General features: G+C 63.0%; 1 protein-coding gene across 5 annotated transcripts; it reads left to right on the top strand.

The window, feature by feature from the left end:
* Positions 1 to 5,590: 5,590 nt before the first annotated feature.
* Positions 5,591 to 20,066, top strand: CPNE7 (copine 7). Of its 5 annotated transcripts, none has more exons than XM_059152578.1 (15): positions 5,658 to 6,051; positions 7,957 to 8,139; positions 10,580 to 10,654; positions 10,820 to 10,894; positions 11,558 to 11,641; positions 11,995 to 12,084; positions 12,183 to 12,281; positions 12,569 to 12,655; positions 12,982 to 13,041; positions 13,209 to 13,912; positions 14,543 to 14,597; positions 15,066 to 15,117; positions 15,183 to 15,316; positions 18,664 to 18,900; positions 19,412 to 20,066. In XM_059152578.1, exons 1-15 carry the CDS (start codon positions 5,878 to 5,880, stop codon positions 19,598 to 19,600), a joined length of 2,298 nt encoding a protein of 765 aa, XP_059008561.1. In that variant the 5' UTR covers positions 5,658 to 5,877; the 3' UTR covers positions 19,601 to 20,066. The 5 variants fall into 5 exon arrangements, 4 of the variants coding, with proteins under 4 accessions (XP_059008561.1, XP_059008562.1, XP_059008564.1 ...); XM_059152579.1 differs by having other exon boundaries at positions 5,679 to 6,051; positions 13,779 to 13,912; XR_009348763.1 differs by lacking the exon at positions 15,183 to 15,316 and having other exon boundaries at positions 5,591 to 6,051; positions 19,412 to 19,549.
* The last annotated feature ends 670 nt before the right edge of the window (positions 20,067 to 20,736 follow it).

Genomic DNA, 20,736 nt, shown 5'->3' with positions numbered 1-20,736 from the left:
GGCCCCGGGGCTGCCAGCGAGGACCAACCGGCTGCGGCCGGGCTGCAGGAGGACTGTCCGGAGGGCCAGGGCCTGGAGAAGGGCCATCGGCATAAGAAGAGGGGACTTGGCCTTCTCCAGATCCCGCTCCTGGGAAAGGCTCTGAGTGGGTCCCCCGCTTCGGCGTACAACTCCTCAGGGCTGCTTCCCCAGAATGCCGAGGGCTGGGGCACCGGGTTGCTGGGGGTGGGGGGGCGGGGGGGTGCACAGGGCAGGGAAAGTGTGTTGCTCGCCCTGGCTACCCGCCCCTCAGCTGCAGGGGCAGAGTGACCCCCGATTCCAGATGCTGGGGGGCCAGATGGAATGCAGCATAATGGCACCTGGTTAGCTCCTGCCCTTCTGAAAATCTCCCCAGAAAGGGGGATGCTTGCTGGGGAGGAGAAGGCAAAACGGGGTCAGTGATGAAAGGGACAGGATATGGCCACAGTGTAAAAGCGCCATCCAGGCGGCTTGCTCCGAGAATATCATCAAAAGCCCCCAGTGAGTCACGCGGGAAGAAAACCAGGACGTCCATCTGCTGGAGACGCCAGCCCTGTAGACCCTGCCTGCCGCCCTGACCCACACGGCTGTCACCCCCACCAGGACCCTGCGGGCAGCTGTGTCCTCATGGCCTCCTGTTCCTGCTCCGGCCCCGTGGTCCCTGCCCGCTGACGGCCAGGCGCTGGTCTCATGCCGCCCCTTCGGTGTGCGTTGGCCCCAGCGGCTTCTACTTGAAGAGAACAAAAGTGAACGCCAGGTTGAGGTTACATTACACAGACACAAAGCTGCGGTGGCTCCTTGTGGTTTCTCTCTCTCTCCCAACCTCCTCCTGCCCCTCCAGATCACCTGCCCCGAGGAGGCAGGCTGCTGGGGTCCCCAGGGCCAGCCTGCAGCACAGAAGGTCTCCTGGGTCTAGGAAACCCAGGAGGGTGACAGCTGGTTCTGGATGGCATCTGGACGGTGGCCCCAGGCAGACGTCCTAGCCGCTCTGTCAGACTCCGCTGATAGCAGAGGGGGCTCAGGTGGCCAAGTGCCCTCACAGCTGGCTGTGACTTTTCAGGGGTGGGGGAACAGCAAAGCTACTGAGACACACTCGGGGGCCAGGATGGGCAAAGAAGGCTTGAGTACCGTGTTCTGAGCAGAGTTGAAGGGTTCAAGTTGAATTCTAGCTCTGTCCTGCTGTGTGACCTCAGCCAAGGCGTCACTCTCTCTGAGCCGTGGTCTTATCATTGATAAAACAGATGACATCACGGGCCTGGCAGGAACGAAGGGCTGGAGGGAACAGCAGCCAGAGACTGCATGTGAGAAGGCTCCCAGGTAGGGGACACAGTTCCCTTGGAGTGAGAAGGGGTCCTATCAGCACCCCTCGTGTCTGACCCGCACTTGTGTTCAGGGAGGTCTGTGTGAGCGTCCATGTCGTGTGTGTGTGCGTGTGTGACCTGTGTGTGCAGGTCTGTGGAGTGAGGGAGGAGAGCCCCAGCGCCCTGCCTCAGTCCCGGCTCTCCGACGCTGGGATGACAGGTGGCCACGGGTCCGAGGCCCAGCCATGACCACAGGCACGGTTCGTTCCAGCCAGGGTGGCCCAGGGAGTGACGGTCTGATTTCTAAAGTGAGGCAAATGGCAAATCCTGTAGGAAAACGATGCAGTCGAGAAGGTTGCAGATGTTCTGAGATAAAATAGCATTTCTTGCGAGGAAAGAGCAAAGGGAGAGGGTTGGTTTGCGACCAGCTTACAGGAAGAAGCACCGTCAGGCGTGAAACTCGTTTCCTTTCTGAAAATCCTGTTGGCTCCCCCCCAACACCCCTTCTCCTACAGTTTCTACATTGTCCACAGGCCTTCCCAAACAACGTCCCGGCTTTGCCCCACGAGGAGTTGGACCACGGTGGAGGGGTGCGGCAGGCTGCCTCTCCCCACTGCCCCGTCCCACACGCACCGCCGGGAGGTGACTCTCTGCTCTTGTCTCCACTTCCCAGCTTGGGGGACAGAAGCACTGAGCGGTTCTGGAATGTGCTCGAGGCCAGAGCTGTGGGGGCGAGGGCCCAGAGCTCAGGGAGGGCTGTAGGAATCAGCTGCAAGAGGCCACTGGGGCTTGAAATGCTGGTCAACCAAAGCAAGGATGCTTCCTTGTTGTTCTAAAAATTCACGATTTGGAAGCATCACAAGAGCCAAATGGGAGTGAGTCAAACCCACTAGGAATGGTTGTTTCGATCAGCTGGGACCAAGGCTGGCTGGCTGGCGCTGTGTTAGCCAGCGGCAGGGGTGAGGCAGTGGGAGCAGGGTGACCTCACACTGATGTGGCCGGACCAGGGCTTGGTGAACCTTTTCTTAAAGGAACAGCGAGTGAGTACTTCAGACTTTGTCAGAGCATCTGAGCTCTGGTCTGGGAGCAGCATCGACCACAGAAAATATGGGAACCGGGGCACCTGGGTGGCTCGGTGGGTTAAAGCCTCTGCCTTCAGCTCGGGTCATGATCCCACGGTCCTGGGATCAAGCCCCAAATCGGGCTCTCTGCTCAGCAGGGAGTCTGCTTCCCCCCTCTCTCTCTCTGCCTGCCTCTCTGCCTACGTGTGATCTCTGTCTGTCAAATAACTAAATAAAATCTGTAAAAAAAAAAAGAAAAAGAAAACATGGGAACCGACAGGCCTGACTGTGTTCCAATTAAACTGTATTTACCAAGCAGGCGGCCGCCAGATCTGGGGAACCTGGGGGACTGAAGCTCCCCGGGGTCCTGCCGTGGGCCTGCTTCTACTGAGGGACAGCGTCCATCTGTTTGACCAGCAGACACTAATCTCTCACAGTCCAGGAGGCTGGGAGCCCAGGGTGGAGGTGCCGGCACGCTCCGCCGTCTCCACTTGCCGCGTCCTTGGGTGGAAGGGGCAAGGGCACTCCGTGAACACGAATTCCGTTCATAAGCCCCCACCAATACCTCCCGAAGGCCCACCTCTCCCTCCAGAGCGTTGGGGTTAGGGTTTCAGCACATGGATTTGGGAGACACAAAGATTCGGTCTGTGGCACGGAAGAATGCCGTGAGGTGTTGTTAATAATAGAAGAAAGAAACCAGTTACGCAGCAGAGCTCGTTTGCCCAACAAGCTCACTCAGCACGTATGCAAGGAGCCTGTGGGAGGCGCTGGGGTCCCAGCCGTGACAGGGGCAGGTGAGGCCCTCGGGCTGGACGGGTCTGACCATCCAGGGGTGGCGAGGACTCAGCCGCTGGAGGCAAATCTGAGAAGTAACACAAACAGATTTGCCTGGGGAGAAGCCTGGAGCGACACACATCAAAATGTGAGTCCTGTCTATGCCCGGGTGCTGCAATTTTCATTTCTACGCATTCCTGCACTCTGTCAGTTTTCAACAAGGAACACGCGCTCTTAGTTGCTGGACGGCAAAAGTAACAACATATATGAACGGGGTCTCATTCCCACGTCCGGCTGCGGGACTCCTCCCCCACCTCCCCAGGCCTCCCTTGTCCCCGGGGCCCTTGAGCTCGGGGTGGGTGAGCAAGGAGGCCTACCACCTGGCTGCCTACTCTGGGGACCCACGGAGGCCACACTGGCCCAGGCCTCACTGACCAGCATTACAGGAAATCTGGCTTTTTCTTCTGTGGTTTCTTTCCATCGGTGTTTTCTGGAGCCAAGGCCCTGGGTCACCTTGGGGAGGCAGCCACATCCTGGGAGTCTGTGGTTGGAGACCCAGTGAGTCCGTTCCGATCTCTGGACCGCAGATGCTTGAACTCTCCAGCTCTGGGTTCTTGTTCCTCTCTCCCCATCCGTGGAAATGTCACCATTACTGACCACAGTGCTGCGAGTGTGACTGCGTCCTTCCCAGGCAGCTGAGTGTCCTGGGCCAGGTGATTGGGCTTTGGGGTGTTCCTCTCCTCATGTGTGACATGGGGCTATGGTGAGCACCGTGTGACTTACGCTGCTGCGGTTGGCATGGGGCGTGGGTGGCGGAGGGCAGGTGAACAGGTGTTTGTGTCAACCAATGGCAGAGTAAGTGGAAGCTGAGCTGGGCGGGGTGGTGGGGGGCAGCCTTCATCGGAAAGCCCCTGAGGCCTGGCCGACCAAGGAGCCAGGCAGCGGACGCCCTGAGTCTTGCTGGAGATGCGAGGCCGGCCTGTGTGGGGCTGGTGGCCCGCCGTGCCCAGTCCCGGCCCCTACTGCTGCACTCCTACCCGCGTGGAAGCTCACAGAGGCCAAGGAGTGTCTCCCAGGGCGCCAGTAGGGCAGGAGTCCTGGAGAAGCCAGCTCTGTGAGGCCGGGGTCTGCAAGTCCAAGACTCATGTCCACAAGCCACAGGCATGGCCAGTAGGCTGGACACTCTGACTCCCCAGTTCTGGGAAGCTGGGGCTTGGAAGAATGCGGGGCTAGGAGGCCCAGAGGGGCTCCAGGTGGTCTCAACAGAGTAGCTAGCCCTAACGGCTGGTTTCCACGGCTTCGGAGAAGGAGCGACCCAGAGGCTGGATGAGGCAGAGTACGGGGGCATTGAGTGGCTTCATGTCCCTCTGGATGTCGCATTGCTCCTTGCCTCTTTATCCGGGTGCCTGGGAAGCAAGCCCGCGTGCTGGAGTCCAACCGACTCAGCCAGGCTGCAAGGATTTTCTGTTTCTGCAAACGGGGCTCAGGGTCTTTGCCTTCCGGGTGCGCCTGGGGTGCAGTCCCAGCCTCTCACCACCAGGGGTGCTGTCCGCGCACAGGGACTCCCCGGCAGAGGCCGCGGAGGGACCCCTGGCTGCTTGACACCCGCTGGGCAAGGTTGGGGGGGCACACTTGTCCTGACCCCAGAATCTTCTTCTGCAGTCCTGGAGGCCAGGGCTGAGCCCTGATCGGCCCAAGGGCACAGAACCCGGCACACCAGCGAGCCTGTGTCTGCTGCCCTGGTCCTCGGGCCCCCCTCCCCCTCCCCTCAAGCATCTTCTCGTCCCCCTCCCCCTATGGCTTTCGGCCAGGACTGTGCCCTATTTTTCCGCAAACGCTGACAAAGAGAATGGGCTGGAAGGTGGCTTCTCCCTCTGTTAACACCTCCTCTTCCACTCAGCTTCCACTGCCGCTTGTCTAGGGCCTGGGGAGAATCTGGGGTCCCCCTCCACGGAGCCCAGGCCTGTTACCCATCTGAGTGCTAGGATAGGTGCGGCAGGGCCCCCAGGGCTTCCAGGTCGGATTCTGCACCCAGGACAGGCAGGGCTGTCCCCAGCCCGCGCTGGGGAGCCTGGCCCACAGCAGGCGCCTGTGAAACGCTTGTTGATTGACAAACGGCCCCTCGAGACTGGTTCCAAGAGAATTGGGGAGGCACACGGAGATCTGGTGCTGAACTGGGGGTCCAGTGGCCCCCTCAAATCGCCAAAGGGCCTGGCGGCTCTGCACGGCCACTCCCCGGCCCGGGGGCACCCCGGGGAGGGGTGCTGAGGCTGCCCAGAGGGCCGGCAGGGCTCGGACAGCCCGGGAGGGTCTGCCTGGGCCCGCCCCAAGCCTCTCGGCCCCAGCTCCGCGGGTGGGGGGACTTGGAGCCCTGCCAAAGCCGGGCAGCCCCGAGGGGCGAAGCCGGACCGAGAGCCGCTCCGGCCCAGCGCAGACCGCTCCGCGCCCGCGCCCCTCCCGGGCCCCGCCCCTCCCCGGCTCTCGCTCCTCTGCCCGCCCCCTCCCGGGCTTCGCCCCTTCCACCGTCCCCTCCCCTGTCCCCCCTCCCTGGCCACCCTTCTGCAGTCCCCGCGTGGCGGCGGCCGCAGGAGCCACGTGTGGCGGCGGCGCGGGGAAGCGCGGCCACGCCTGGCCCGGCCATCGTTCCCGACGCGGCGGCGGTGCGCACCGGGCAGCGGCCCCTCAGCGCGCCCGGCCGGGCCCCCGAGCGCGGCGCCGGGAGCATGAGCGCGGGCCCGGAGCGCAGGGCGGCGGCGCCCCCCGGAGTGCTGCCCGCGCCCCGCGCCTCCAAGGTGGAGCTGCGGCTCAGCTGCCGGCACCTGCTGGACCGCGACCCGCTCACCAAGTCCGACCCCAGCGTGGTGCTGCTGCTGCAGTCCCAGAGCCAGTGGGTGCAGGTAGGGGCGGGGGGGGGGGCGCGCCCGGGTCCCCCCTCCCGCAGGTGCTGAGTGGGGACCCAGAGAGGAGGTGGGCAGGGTGCAGGGCAGGGTCGGGCTGAGGTTCCGAGGTCTAGGTATCGGTGTCCAGGAGTTGGGGGGGCTGGACTGGAGGCCATGGAGAGGAGCCCCAGGTAGAGAGAAGGAGAGCAACCCCAGGGACAGGGGCAGGCCCCCAGGTGGGGGTTGGGTGCTGGAGTGAGGCTCCCAGGCTTGAGGTGCTGGCAGGGGGCTTGACTAAGGCCGGCAGAAGGGAGTGGGGGGAACCGGAGAGCGTGGTGTGCCCGATGGGGGACGCGGGGTTGACCTGGGCTCACAGGTCCCCTGTGGCCTGGGGGGCAACCAGGAGGGCCACTGCTCTCCGGGTCCTCACCCACCAGGCGGAGGCACCCACACCTCGGAACCCTGAGTGGGAGCGAGGACGACCAGGCAGGGCTGCTGGGTGAGGGGAGCGGCTGGCTGAGGCTGGGCACTGGCGAGCTGCAGACTTGGTATCTCACCAGCCCTGGGGGGCTCCCAGCCTGTCGCTGGCCGGTGCTCTTGTGGCTGATGCTAGCACGAGCCTCCAGGCTCAGCCCAGCACTTGTGGCCAGGATGGGACAGCTGGGGTCTGGTTTGTGAGCTCCACGACCTGTTTCTCCCTCTGAAACTCTCGGGTCCCGGGGGTCGCCGGGGTGCCTGCGCAGCCCGCCCCCCCTTGTCACGCCTCAGCCCCACCCTTCCTGTGGGCCTGTCATGGCCATAGCTCAGGGTACTCTAGGCCGTGCCAAGTGCTCTCAGCGAGACCTGTGCCTCACCTGGAAAGGTCGAGAAGTGCCTGACCTGGGCGGGAGAGGCTGGGTTGAAGCTGTGGTGGAACTGAGGCGTCCCTCCCCAGGCTGGCTGTGGTGGCAGTGCAGGGGGGCCTGGGTGGGGTGGTGGGGCAGAGGGGGAGGGGGAGACCCCGGTGGTCCCTGCTGGAGACCTGGCAGGGGGCGGCAGACAGGCTGGGCCCCGGCCTGTGAGGGGCACAGAGTCCTGGAGGCTCCATGGGCGGCCCGCCCCAGACCCGCTCTGCTCCCCCACGGGCTGTGACCTTGCACTGTTCCTTGCTTTCTCCTGACTGGCAGCCTCCTGGGACTGAACCCTAAAGGTCATCAAACTAGGAAGGGAAGGGCCACCTCAGCCCAGTGTGTTTGTGGTGATGGGGACATTGGGAGGCTCTGTGAGGGGGGCTTGTTTTGTCTGAGCCCGAGTGCTGATGTCCCTGGAGGGGAGGTGGTCCACCCAGACCCTCCGTCTGATGGTGTGGGAGTTTGCAGACCCTGGAGGATGGCAAATCTACCTCCCCTGCCTGGATTGTGCTTTAGGGGTGTAGGGGGGCCTCAGGTGGAGGAGAGAGCTGAACCCAGGGGGACGTGTACCCTGCCCCAGTCTCCCAGTCTACCTAGTTGGGGAGAGCTCCACTTAGGGTTCGCCCGGCCCAGGATTCTAAGCCAACGGTGTTCCTCACTTGCACTGCTTTTGCACAGGATGCATTCCCTCTCTGAGCCTCAGTTTCCCCAACTGTGACAGGGATAGAGTGGGCTGTGGTGGGCCCGACATAAGCAGAGGCAGAGAAGCTGCAGCCTAGGTCTCGCGAGGGCTGAGGGCCTTTCTTTCAGGGTGGGGGTGCTTGAGGCTCCCGGCAGCCCCGCAGCAACTGAAATCCTGAGGATTGGAGTGTGGGTTGGTGGGGAGGGGTGTCTCCCCAGGGCATGGCCTGCACTCGAGTTCGCCAGAAACACATGAGGGCAGGTGGGTCCGAGCTGGGTGCCCAGGGCCCGGGGAGTGCATGGGGGGAACACAGCGCTCCTGAGGGGCCTGCTCAGCCGGGGCTGTCTGCAGGTGGACAGAACGGAGGTCGTCAGAAGCAGCCTGCACCCCGTGTTCTCCAAGGTCTTCACGCTCGACTACTACTTCGAGGAGGTCCAGAAGCTACGCTTCGAGGTCTATGATACCCACGGACCCTGCAGCCTTGGCTGTCAGGATGATGATTTCCTGGGGGGCATGGAGTGCACCTTGGGACAGGTGGGCACCTGTCCCCTCAGGAGGAGAGGCCCGGGTGGGGGGAGGCGTACCTGGGCCAGCGCTGAGGGCTGGCGGGAGGCGGCATGGGGACGGCCTGACTGAGAGCCGACCACGGTACCTCGGAGCTCCCTCTGGGATGAGCGTTCCGCTCTGCCTGTCTCCAGAGTGCCTGCTCTTAAAAATCCCTTATTAGTGAGTTTTAAACTTATGTAATTTTGAACTGGTAAAGCAGTCCTGTAATCCAACCTCTGGAAAGCCGTGGTATGAAACTCCTGCCTCTTGCCTGTCCCCGGGTTCTGTGCTCTCACGTGAGGAAATGGGTGTATTTTTTCTCTCCGTGTGTGTGTTTTAACAACACAAACCACATTCCGTTCTGCACCGGCTTTCTCCACTTTCGTGACCTGAGGCGGCCCTTCCACGTTGTCGCGCGAAAGCACCCTGTCTCTCCCCGCGGCAGACGGACCGGCCCGTCGAGGGCTGCTGTCCCCAGAGGGCCAGAGGGACGCCGTTTGCGGCCCTGGGATGATGTCCTGTCCCATAGCTCTTCCCTTAGCAGCGCAGGAGGGCGCTGGCTGGCCGGCTCTGTGCCGGGCTCGTCCAGCCGCCTCCCTCCCCCTCGGTCGTGAGGGATGGTGCTTCCCTTCCAGTTTGACTGATGTGCAGTCCTGGGTGCAGAGCTCACGGTGGCTGCCGACCAGTGTAGGTACCTGTGTGCCTGACCATCTCCCAGCTCCCACGGGAGATGTCTTAACCCCCCCACCCCCCTCGTCTCCAGCCAACTCTTGCAAGCCTGGCCTGTTCTAGAACTTCCTGTTCATGAAGCACACGGTGTGTTCCCATTTGCATCCGGTTTCTTTTACCCAACATGATGTCTGCGTGACTCATCCCCGTTGCTGTCTGGTTCGGAGCTGGTCCCCCATTTTACAGATGACAGCACTGAGATTAAGGGCGGGCACGTCGGCAGAGCAGGACTCCCCCGCTGGTGGCTTCCCACCTGCACTTCTTGAGCGTGGGAGAAGATAGTGCACACCCCAGACACAGGCGTAGACACTCGTGTGTTGCCATGTGTGCACAGACATACATGCACACATGGGCACAGGTCCACAGATGAGGGTACAGAGCGTGCTTGGACACACAGAAAGCAGGTATGGGCACACGCATGTCTAGGTAGACAGGGGAACTTTACTTTAGACACTGAGAAGCTCCTTGGAGCCGCCCATCCGCGGACTCGCCGGGCCGGCTGCCATCAGGGCTCGAGGTATGGCCCCTGCCTGTAAATCCAGGACCTGGAGCACGTCGCTGAGCTCTGCCTGCAACTCCCGGCATTGGCCCACCTTGGGGTGGTTGGGGACAGAGAAGAAAGCGCTAATGGACCTTAACGGGTTCACAAACCAGCCATCCTGCTTTTCCTCATAGGTTAGACCCAGAAGTGGAGCCTACCAGTGGTAGAGCCCAGGAGGCTCGGGTCGTGGCCTCCCTCCCCCTCCCACCTCTTAGCCTGTGTGGGCCGGGAAGGGTCCCATATGCTCGTGCTGGGGAGCTGGGAGCTGGGAGCTGGCAGCCCCACGAGCGTGTGAGGGTTGGGAATATGGGAATATCCTGTCTGCTGTGCGGACTCAGCTCTGCTCCCACAGACCTGGGGCTAGGTGAGTGCCGCGGGGGGCAGCGTTCGGTCACCACGGTGACAGGTCTTCCCGGGCCTGCGGTGGGGGGAGTCCCTACCAAGTCGGGAGCCTTTGGGGGCTGTGAGGGGCTGTCCTCACCGACCGACCCCTTCTGCAGACCAGGGCGCCCACCCCCCTGAGCGCCGGACACAGCTTCCGGGGGTCAGCTCACCGGCCCCGGCTAGGGCTCTGTGGGTCCGAATGAGGGCCCGGTGAGGAGGAGGCAGAGGCCCAGGTGGGCAGGGGTGGGGACGGGTCCACAAGGAGGGTGAGCGCCACGGATGTCCAGGGAGCAGCACTGTCTGTGTGAACTCGCGGGGTGGTGGGGAGCTGGCTTGGTGTCTCCGTTCTCGCTCTCGAGCCCTCTGCCACCTTCCGCGCAGCCGGGAAGCCCAGGGCAGGCCCGGGAACCCCCTTGGCCTCACGGTGCTCAGGGGCTTGAAGCACCTCCCGCCTGGGGACCAGCAGGGGCCGCGGAGGAACCGGGCGCGCGTCCGGCCTGGGGTGCGGGAGCTGCTTCTGCCTCGTCCTCCCCCAGTGCATGGGCGATGGGTGGGCTCCGGAAGCCGTGGACCAGAGGGCCCCCAACTGAGCCGGGGGTCACAGCCGCACAGAGGGACATCCATCAGGTGGCCAAGCGTCTCCAGAGAGGGCCCAGGGCTGTGGGGCCCTGGGGCTCAGGTTTGACTGAGCCGGGCTGCCCAGGGCAACTGAAGGCAGGGTCAGGGTCCCCAGGGGGCAAGAGCTGACCCCTCCCTGACTGTTCTGACTTCCAGATTGTGGCCCAGAAAAAGATGACTCGTGCACTGCTGCTCAAGTTCGGCCGGAACGCCGGCAAGTCCACCATCACGGTGAGGCTGCCCGCCTCCCCCACGCCCCCCCGGCCACTGCCCCCCGCACACCCCCTCCTTCCTGCTCCTGGCTTGGAGAGGCGCATCCTGGAAGAGGGAGGGTCAAGGCCCCAGGCTGCCTTCGGAGGTCCCGGAGCTCCACGACGCTCTGGCTTCCCTCCCCAGGTGATCGCTGAGGACATCTCCGGGAACAACGGCTACGTGGAGCTGTCCTTCAGGGCCCGGAAGCTGGACGACAAGGTGCGTGCTGGGTGCCCGGGCTAGGGGGGTTGGCCGGGATGACAGCCCAGCCCTAGCTCCACCATCCCCCTTCAGAACCTCTCCAGACAGATCAGCCTCAGGGAAAGAAGCTTTGCTGGGAGCCGGGAGGGGCCCCGGGCAGGCTGCTCCTGTCCCTGCTGTCCCTGCCCCGGCTCATAGCTGAGTTCTTCCTGAGGGCTGGGCCCCTTCCTGAAATCTCTGTTCAACGATGGGGTCACGTGCGTGGGGAGGCTGCCATCCAGACAGTGGAGGGATGGGCTCTGAGCCTGACTCTGCCGACTCTCCCATGGGGTGGGAGCACACGGGCCAGGGTCTGACCTGCTGGAAGGCGTCTCCTGCTGCCTCCCCTGGCCTGGGAGATTGGAGCCTGGGGACGAGGAGCGAGGACAGCAGCTGAGGGCCTTTAGCTTGGCCGGAGAGAGGGTGGGCCTAGGACTGAGAGTTCCGGGAAGGGTACTGGGGAGCCAGTGAAGGCTCGAGAGGGGAGAGCAAGGCCTCTGTTCCCCTCCGAGAGGCTCCTGCCCTCATTTCATAGCCTAGGAGGTGGAGGCTCCGTGGGGGTGGAGAGCAGGCGGGGAAGCGGCAGAGCCAGGCCGAGGCTGCTCCCGGTCCGTTCAATGAGCATGGCCCCCGCGTCTTCAGGACCTCTTCAGTAAGTCAGACCCCTTCCTGGAGCTTTACCGGGTCAACGACGATCAGAGCGAGCAGCTGGTGTACAGGACGGAGGTGAGGGCTCCCTGACGTCCACTGCAGTGCTCTGGGGACAGGAACGCGAGGACAGGGCCAGGAGCCAGCCCAGTCCCTCCCCCGTGCCCTCCCAGCGCCCACCTCCCCCCCAGCAGGGAGCCCCAGACCAGGCCTGTCGCTGGAACCCACAGCTGTGTTTCCTTGTCCTGCTTGCAGCTGAGGTTAGCGCAATGAGACACGGTTTCCTCTTGAGATAAATTAATCTGTGTTTAAGAAAAAAAAAAAAGGAGGCTATTTAAAGAGCAGGGGTTCCAGGTGGCCCAGGAATGTGGGACGCTCTGGTGGTGGTTCCGGGAGCAGCACCCGTCAGCCTGCCCCCCGCCCGTCCCCAGGTGGTGAAGAACGACCTCAGCCCCGTGTGGGAGCCCTTCAAGGTGTCCCTGTGTAACCTCTGCTGCTGCGAGGAGACGCGGCCTCTGAAGGTGGGGCCTGCGGGCCGGGTGGGGTGGGGCTGGGGGTGGGGGGGCTGCTGCAGGGGGCCCTGGCGGGCAGGCAGGCTGAGGGGGCCTGGGCTCCCCAGTGCCTCGTCTGGGATCATGACTCCCGCGGAAAGCACGATTTCATCGGGGAGTTCTCCACCACCTTTGAGGAGATGCAGAAAGCTTTCCGGGAGCACCAGGTGAGCCGGGCCCCCTCCTCCTCCCTGCCTGAGAACAGGGCGGAAACTGGGTAAAAGTGCCAGTTGGCAAAAGGTTCTTGAGGAGGAGCCACGTGGGCAGGCAGAGCGCTGGCCCTGAGAAGACTGACCACCACGCCGGCCAGGTGGCCAGACGGGGACACCAGTCACCTTGTCACCACTGGAAAAACGCTGTCCAGGGTTGGGGTTTTGAGGCCCCCTGCCCCCTCACGGTGGGTGTTGGGTACTGGTGCTCTGGGGGGGTGTCTCTGCCTATCCCTGTCCCCCAGGCCCAGTGGGACTGTGTGAACGCCAAGTACAAGCAGAAGAAGCGTCATTACAAGAACTCTGGGGTGGTGATCTTGGCAGACCTGAAGGTGAGCTGCGGCCCCCACTCACCCCCCGTGGGTCAGGGACCTGCACCTATCTAAACTCTGCAGAGAGCCAACAGGCAGGGGCACGCTTTCCCTGGGAGTCCCCCTTATCAGATGGACCCTCAAAGGCCCCCAACCCCAGAGACCCAGGGTCTCCAGTCCTTGGGGGAGGGATGGAGGGCAGGAGGAGTCTGAGAAGGGAAGTTGGGGGGACGCTGGAGGTCAGGCCACCCCAGGCAGCTACCCTGGAAGGTGGGTGCCTGGGGATCCAGGCCACGTCTGGGCGTGGGGTGCCCTGGGTGGGCCCTGCCGACGCCCCTGCCTGGAAGTTCTACAGGGTTCACTCGTTCCTGGACTACATCATGGGCGGCTGTCAGATCCACTTCACGGTGCGTGCCCGGGACCCCCACTCCCCACCCCGCCACACAGAGCCTGGGCGCCCTCCCCAGTGTCCCCAGGGCAGACGGATGGGGGTCCATGTGCGTATGTGGGTGGACTAAGGCCCTTCTGCAAGGTCTGGAGGGCTCACTCCCCCCTGCCTGGGCTCTGGGCACAGAGGTTCCCCCCGGGAGGGGCTGGAGCAAGACTCAGCCCCCCCAGAAGCAGTGACACGAAGACATGTGAGAAGGAGCAGAACGACACTTGTTTCTGCGAGCAACAACACCAGAGGCCCCAAGACCAAGCTGCGGTGGCCTGGCCTGGAGAGGCTTTGTGTCACCTCCTTGCTCCTTTGTGGACGTGTGGGTTCATGTCGCTGGCGAGCAGCAGCCAGAGGGGCCTAAGGGAAGTGTCCCAGCAGGGGCAGGGGCAGGGGTGGCACAGGGGACCCCAGCCCAGGCAGGGCGGCCGCAGAGACAGGTGGGCCTGGTCTTGGCCTTGGGTCCCCCCCACCGCCCCTGACCCAGGGTCGTGGGTCCATGGGACCTGTGCTGTGGGCTCAGGGATGGTGTCCCCTGGGGGGGGCTGGTTTCCTCCTGAGGGTCCAAGCGCCGTCCCTGTGTGCTGGGATGCCCAGCCCAGGTCGCCCTCTGTCCTCCACACCATCACAGAGCTGGGCCCTCCTGCCGGATTCTGGGTGCCACCCGCAGGGGGAGGGGCCTCGGCTCAGGAGCCAGGGTCTCTGCAGGTGGCCATCGACTTCACGGCCTCCAACGGGGACCCCCGCAACAGCTGCTCTCTGCACTACATCAACCCCTTCCAGCCCAACGAGTACCTCCAGGCTCTGCTGGCCGTGGGGGAGATCTGCCAAGACTACGACAGGTGCGGCCCCCACCTCCCGGCCTCCCCGGCCCCCTTCCTCCAGCTCAGTTTTGGGCCCAGGGAGCAGGCATCATGGCTGTATCCACCGGCCCAAGGAAGGCTAGCGGCGTCTGGGCCGCGGTAGGCGGGGCTTGCTGCACAGGCCAGCCCCGGGCGTCCCTGCGTGGCTGATTCCCACGGGCAGTCCGGCCCCCTGAGGAAGAAGAGGAAGCTCAGAATCCCCCATGTGCTGAGGTGGGGCTGGCCTTTCCTCACATGGTCCCCCTCGCCCTTCACACAAACATGGAGGGTGGCCCACTTGACAGACCAGTAAACTGAGGCCAAGGAGGGGTAGACCCCTCTGTAAGGGGGTGGGTGGCAGAGAGCTGAGGTCCCAAAGACAGGAGGCCAGGGCTTCCCAGGGTCAGGCTCTGGCCCCAGGCTTGGAGTTGGCTCTGTTCCTGTCTGGAGGCTGGGTGTCTTCCTCAAGGCCCTGTGCCTCCGTGTCCCCGCCCCAGTGTGGTTCAGAGCAGGGCCGGCCACCCAGGGAAGTGGCGGAATGGGTGTCCCGGCTCTGGTGGGTGTCGTCCCAAAGCACCCCACTCCCAGGGAAACCGTGGACCCTGTGTGATGCGGCCGCCTCTCTTCCAGCGACAAGAGGTTTTCTGCTTTGGGCTTTGGAGCCCGAATTCCTCCCAAGTATGAGGTAGGAGGGCCTGGGGCCCGGGACCCCACCCCCCTCCCCCTGCTGGGGCCTCCTGGGCCATGCTGCTTGTCCCCAGCAGAAGCTGTCCTGGGTCCTCCCAGTACTGGGAACCCAGCGACCCTGAGCTTCCAGCCAGAGGGACTGACCTTGGTCACCTAGCACCAGTGACCTCTGGAGAACTCAAGAAAAGTCTGTGTCTCTGTCAGGAGAAGGGGGATGAGTCTGGAATCTCCCAATGGCGAAGAGCAGAACATGGTGGCGGGGGCGGGGGGGTTGTGTTGGTGTACGCGACTCCGACGCCCTGGCTGTAGGGGCTGAGGGCTGGCTGCCTGCCCCCTCTCCCGGGTGCCTCCCTCCACGAGGCTCTGTCCCCACAGGGGCCCCAGGGGCTGCAAACCTACCTCTCCCAGGAAGTGGGGGGGTTCCTGGACGGGTAGCCAAGCTGACAGTGCCTCTGCGTCCACCCAGGTGTCCCACGACTTCGCCATCAACTTCAACCCTGAGGACGATGAGTGTGAAGGTAAGGCCTGAGGCGGGCCTGGGTTGGGGGTGCCCCGGGCCGGGCTCACCCTCCTTCCCCCGCAGGAATCCAGGGTGTGGTGGAGGCCTACCAGAACTGCCTGCCCAGGGTCCAGCTCTACGGCCCCACCAACGTGGCCCCCATCATCTCCAAGGTGGCCCGCATGGCCGCGGCGGAGGAGCGCAGCGGGGAGGCCTCCGTAGGTACCGGGGCGGGCCGTGCTGCGGGCACTGGGTGCAGGGGACGGTGGCGCCTGCCGCGGTGTGGGGGGCACGGAGGTCAGGGAGGCGCAGAGCTGGGGGCGCTGAGGGCTGCAGGAGGGCCCCAAAGCCCCCCTAGAGGCACAGGTGTCCTCACCCCCAGGGGGCCACACCCCCGGGCGCGGGTTTGCCCGGAACCCTAACCCTACAGGCCGCTGTCTGCTGCGCGAATATCACTTTTTTGTTTCTATATTTTTCACAAATAATATTGTGCTGAAGATTTCAATCTGCTTTACTTTTTGCTTTCCTTTTATTTTTAAATATTTTGCTTATTTATGAGAGAGAGAGGAGTGAGGGGAGAGTCCGAGGGCGAAGCAGGGTCCCTGCTGAGCGCGGGCCGGACTCAGGACTGGACCTGGGGTCACGGCCCGCGGGGGAGGCAGACGCCTCACTGCCGGAGCCCCCAGGCACCCCCTGCTTTACCTTTTCCACATGTTTGTGGGTTGTTTGTGCTTCTGTGTGCCCAATGGTCCGTTGCTTTAACTATTTTGTAAAAGAGCCCACATTTGCAGAAGGGGGGTCCGCCTTCACCCGGGCTCACCGGACTCGGACTTGCTTCCCGCTTCCTCCCGAGCCTCTCCTCCTTCCCTGCTCTCCCCCCTCCCCTCACATGTGTGTGTTCCTGGGACTTCGGAAGCGTTGGAGAGCTAGCTGCCAACCTCCCGATGCCCCCCAGCAGCAAGGATTCTGTGCCCAAGCCCAGGGCGCTGAAGGAGGCCCTTCTGATCTCAACCCCCTTCCACGTGTGTCTACATTTGGCTCTGGTCGCTGGATCTGCCTGGCGCCCGGGTCTCCTGACCTGTAGGGCCCCTCAGCTTCGCTCTGTCCTTGGGACTTGCCATCATCCAGACTCCAGCCGCCTGGATGGCCCCTCACCCTGTTGGGGCCACCCCACGGTTTATGCTCTCTCGCCTAGGCACAGCGGCCCCGACACCAGGGCTGCCTGCAGCACCTCGCCCTGTGATTTCCTAAGGCTTTGCTGTGTTTCCTGCTATCTGTGCATTCTCTGACACAAACACAACACAAGTATCAACGTCAGGAAATGTAATGGAGATACAGTTGTTTCACTGAATTTATAGAATACGTTCCAATTACATTCACTTCTCCAGTGATAACCCCATAGCACGGCTATTTCTGGCACAGGACCCAATCGAGAATCAAGGGCGGCAGGCACCCTCCCATATGATTTTGAAGCACATCCTAGACACATAATTTCATCTGTAAATGTCAGTATAAACCTCTAGAAGAGAGAAAACAGAGCCACCGTGCCGTGAGCACACCTAAAAGACCACAGCAGTTCCCTCGCTGTCGGAACAGCCAACGGGACATCTCTCGGTAGCACACACGTCCGGCCAGCTAATGCAGTCCTGATGGCTGTAGCGGCAGGACTGGGGCGAAATGGCCCCCGTGTGATTGGTGGCTGTGTCCCCGCCTTCCCCTGCTGTCCGGCTGGTGGAGGGGGTGTCCTGCAGGGTCTCCAGGTCTCGAGGCTGCTGCCGGGATGCTTAGGAACATTCACCCCAGTCTTGACTTCTGGATCCTGTAAACAGAGGTGGGGGGGGTCCGCAGGAGGCACTCGTGTCTGCCTCTGTCCTCCCTGGTGCTCCGAGCCCCCGTCGTCACCAGGGTGCCCTCCAATAGGGGTTTCTGTGGGCTCTCAGCTTGCTTCCTGCAGAGCAGTGTTGGCACGGTGGGCAGGCGCTCAGGCTGACCTGGGACCTACTCCTCCGTGCTCCCCACCCAACCTTTCCTGTCTCTTTCTGTCTGAAGGAAAGCGGCGTCACTTCATCCCAAGTCACACATGGTTTCCTGGGGCCGGACCACAGTCACCCATTCCCCAGTCCAGGGAGGCCCCGTGCTCACGGCAACGGAGCTCCGTGTTTGAGTAGCAGAGCTGAGGTTGCCCTGGACCTAGTCGGAGGGGCAGGAGGAGGGCGTGAGGGCTTTCCCGAGGAGGGCAGGGCCATGTCCCCGGGGCTGGGAGCTGGGTCCAGCCGGGGTCCTCAGACTGCCCCGGTCACACCTCCCATGGGTCTGGGGCTCAGAGGGGGAGGGGGAGGTGGGGAGGGGGTGGTTGGGGCCTCTAGGCAAAGGTGACCTTGTTGGGTGCCCACTGGTCTTTCCGTCACGTGGTGTCGCCGTGTCGGTGCCCACTGGGTCAGGGTCTTCTTTTTTCTCCTTTCTATTTCCTCTTGTCCGGGTTTTTTATACTGATTCTTAGTAGTTCTGTTTTCTGGGATTTTTAAAAAAGATTTTATTTTTTGATTTACTTGACAAAGACACACCGAGAAAGGGCACACAAGCAGAGGGAGTGGGGCAGGGGGAAACAGGCTCCCCGCTGAGCAGAGAGCCTGATGCGGGGCTCGATCCCAGGACCCTGGGACCATGACCCGAGCGGAAGGCAGACGCCTAACGGCAGCCAACCAGGTGCCATCTTGGGGGATTTTTTGTGTTTATTTTTTAAAGATTTTATTTTGTAAGTAATCTCTACACCCAATGTGGGGCTTGAACTCACGACCCTGAGATCAAGAGTTGCATGCCTGAACCAGCCAGCTGCCCTATTTTTTTTTTGTTTTTTCAGGTTTTTTTTTTTTTTGAGAGAGAGAGAGAGAATGCGGTGGCAGGGGTGAGTGAGGGGCAGAGACTCTCCAGCAGACTCTATGCCCAGCACGGAGCCTGACACGGGGCTCACTCTCACAGCCCTGAGGTCATGACCTGAGCTGAAACCAAGAGTCAGATGCTCACCTGACCGAGCCACTCAGCCACCCCAAGCCCTGTTTTTGTTTTTTTTTAACAAAAGAAACAGACTTTTATTTGCGACAAGTCCCTATCTGTCCCCAGCGCCTGGCCAGGCTGGGCGGAGGGCGTCCTTTCTCAGAACTTCCTCGGATCCTGGGGTCCCTTCAGGGTGCAGGAGTCCCCGCCTACCGAGAGCCCACAGGTCTCTCCTTCTCAGGCTTCAGACTCGGGTTTGGACCCAGGCTCCATGGGATCGAGGTAGAGGCAGGCCAGGTTGGGAGTGGGGGAAGCACCCAGCCCAGGAAGTGAGCCCACGACGCCCTGTGGTTGTCATGTGTGACACTTCCACGACAGTTCCCGAGAAGCCTCAACCCCGCCGGCGCCCGAGGCCTGCTGCGGCCACCAGGCAGTCTATGGGGAGGGGAGCGGGCTGGGGGACTTGCAGCTGCCTGGGGGTAAGATACTGTCCTCAAGGGTCCCCAGGCGACCCCGGGGGGCCTGAGGAGGGGGCGGGGCCGCCCTGCCCACCCTGTGCCTGTGCCCTCAGCAATACTACATCCTGCTGGTCCTGACCGACGGTGTGGTGACCGACATGGCCGACACGCGGGAAGCCATCGTGCGCGCCTCCCATCTGCCTATGTCCATCATCATCGTGGGGGTGGGCAACGCCGACTTCACAGACATGCAGACCCTGGACGGGGATGACGGCGTCCTGCGCTCCCCGCGGGGCGAGCCGGCTCTCCGCGACATCGTGCAGTTTGTGCCCTTCCGGGAGCTCAAGAGCGTGAGTGCTGGGGCGGGGGGCTGTCCAGGGCCTGCCTGCCCCCCGGAGCAGGAAGCACCTGGAAACCTTCCTATTATGAAAATACTGAACTCACACATGGGAGAGAGGGCAGCACAGCGGGCTCCCCAGGCACCTTCAGACCCTTTGTGAGATACAGGAGGGAAATTCATGACCCGTGGACACACTCACGGGGTTTTATGGGGGAAGGGGCGCCCACCTCCTTCCTGCCTCAGACTTGCCCTCGGTGCCTGGGTTGGGAGGCAGGGCCACATGCGTGCAGGTGCCATGCGGGACAGGCCCGGGGGGCACTGCAGCCTCGTCTTCTCGGGTCTGGGTCCCCTACGAGGGCTCTCCTGGCCACCGGGAGACTTACTGGTCAGCTGTGGGACAGAGTCCACTACCCCTAGAGGATGGAGCCCCACCTCCAGAGGATGAGGCTGGGCTGTGATGGGCTGGGGGCTGGAGGGCACGGAGGGTGCCCAGCTGTAACCCCGCTGTCCCCACTCTGAAGGCGTCCCCGGCGGCGCTGGCCAAGTGCGTGCTAGCCGAGGTGCCCCGGCAGCTGGTGGAGTACTACAGCTACAGGGAGCTGCCTCCCAGAGGCGGCGGCGCCCACGACCGGGAGGCCGGCCCCCCGGAGACCGCCGGGCCGCCGGGAGTGCAGCCACGCTCTGTCGCCAGCACCCTCGAGGTCCCTTAGCTCCCCCCTACACCCCCCGCCCCCGCCTTCCAGAGCCCTCCTGTGCCTACCCCCACCCACCCCTATGGTCCTGTGAGCCTGCTGCCTAGACCAGACCTGGATCCCCAGGGCTGAAGGATGAACAAATCCAGGCCTGGTGATCCCCAAAACAGGTGCTGAAGGTGTGGGGGTGCTGGTGGTGGCCCCCCCAAGCCTGGCCCTGCCCCCACCAGGCCGGTCTGGAACCATGCAGAGAAGGGATTCCTGAGGGCGCTTGGGGATTGGGGCATTTCTGCTTTGCACCTGACCTCCACTGAAGAGGGACGCCAGGCTGCCCTCCAGTTGTGGAGGAGACCCCGAGATGCCCCCAGACCCCAGACCCACAGCCAAGATTCCTCCTGCTCCTTGCTCGCTCCCACCTCTGCGCCGGAATCTGTGGGGTCTGTGGCTGGGAGCTGAGCATAATAAAGTGTCATTTCATCCTCGAGCAGTCTGTGCCTTTGCTGTGGCCGCTCTGGCCTCCCTACCCTTGCAGCAGAGCACTGCACCCCCCTGGAGGAGTGAGGCAGGTGGGTCGGCCCCCTCCCACCCCCACATGGGGACAGTCTCCTGTTCTCTCAGGAGTGCAAGGGTGGCAGGAGGTAGTGCTCCACCCAAGGAAGGGCCAGGGCTGCAGCGACTGCCCCCACACGCTGAGGGGCCACTCCTCGGCCTCCTGTGGTCCACCACCTGAAATCTGCCTTCCCGGCTCAGGTGGGGAGAGGCTACCCGGCAGGGACCTGGGTGCCTTTAACCAGCAACTCAGCTTTACACGGACCCACCATGCAATTCGCTGTTGGGAGCGCCCCCTGCCAAAGCCACCCAGCCCTGTGGAGGGGGGGGTGTCCGATTGAGATTTCCCCAGCAACAGCTTGTCTAGGAGAAACCAGCTGTTCTGACCCTAAATCTAGGCCCTCCCCCCTCCTCGCTCATCCACCGGTCCGTCCAGCCGTCTGTCCAACAACACGTCCGTCCGTCCAGCCTTCCCTCCCTCCCTCCGTCCACCTATACCCATCCGGTCGTCGACCTGTCCACCTGTCCGTCTATCTGTCCGTCCATCCGTCCGTCCATCCACCCACCCACTCTGGAGGCCTATTTTTAGCTCCTGATTCATCTCC

This window comes from Mustela lutreola, chromosome 16 (assembly GCF_030435805.1).
Source record: "Mustela lutreola isolate mMusLut2 chromosome 16, mMusLut2.pri, whole genome shotgun sequence".
Taxonomy (NCBI): Eukaryota; Metazoa; Chordata; class Mammalia; order Carnivora; family Mustelidae; genus Mustela; species Mustela lutreola.
Note: the sequence above shows the minus strand (reverse complement) of the source record. Positions and strands in the feature narration are given on the sequence as shown.

Coding starts and splice junctions, on each gene's coding strand:
- CPNE7 (XM_059152578.1), top strand. CDS start 5,878: ATGAGCGCGGGCCCGGAGCGCAGGGCGGCGGCGCCCCCCGGAGTGCTG. Junction 10,655..10,819: donor CCGGCAAGTCCACCATCACG/GTGAGGCTGCCC, acceptor TTCCCTCCCCAG/GTGATCGCTGAGGACATCTC. Junction 18,901..19,411: donor CCTTCCGGGAGCTCAAGAGC/GTGAGTGCTGGG, acceptor CCCACTCTGAAG/GCGTCCCCGGCGGCGCTGGC.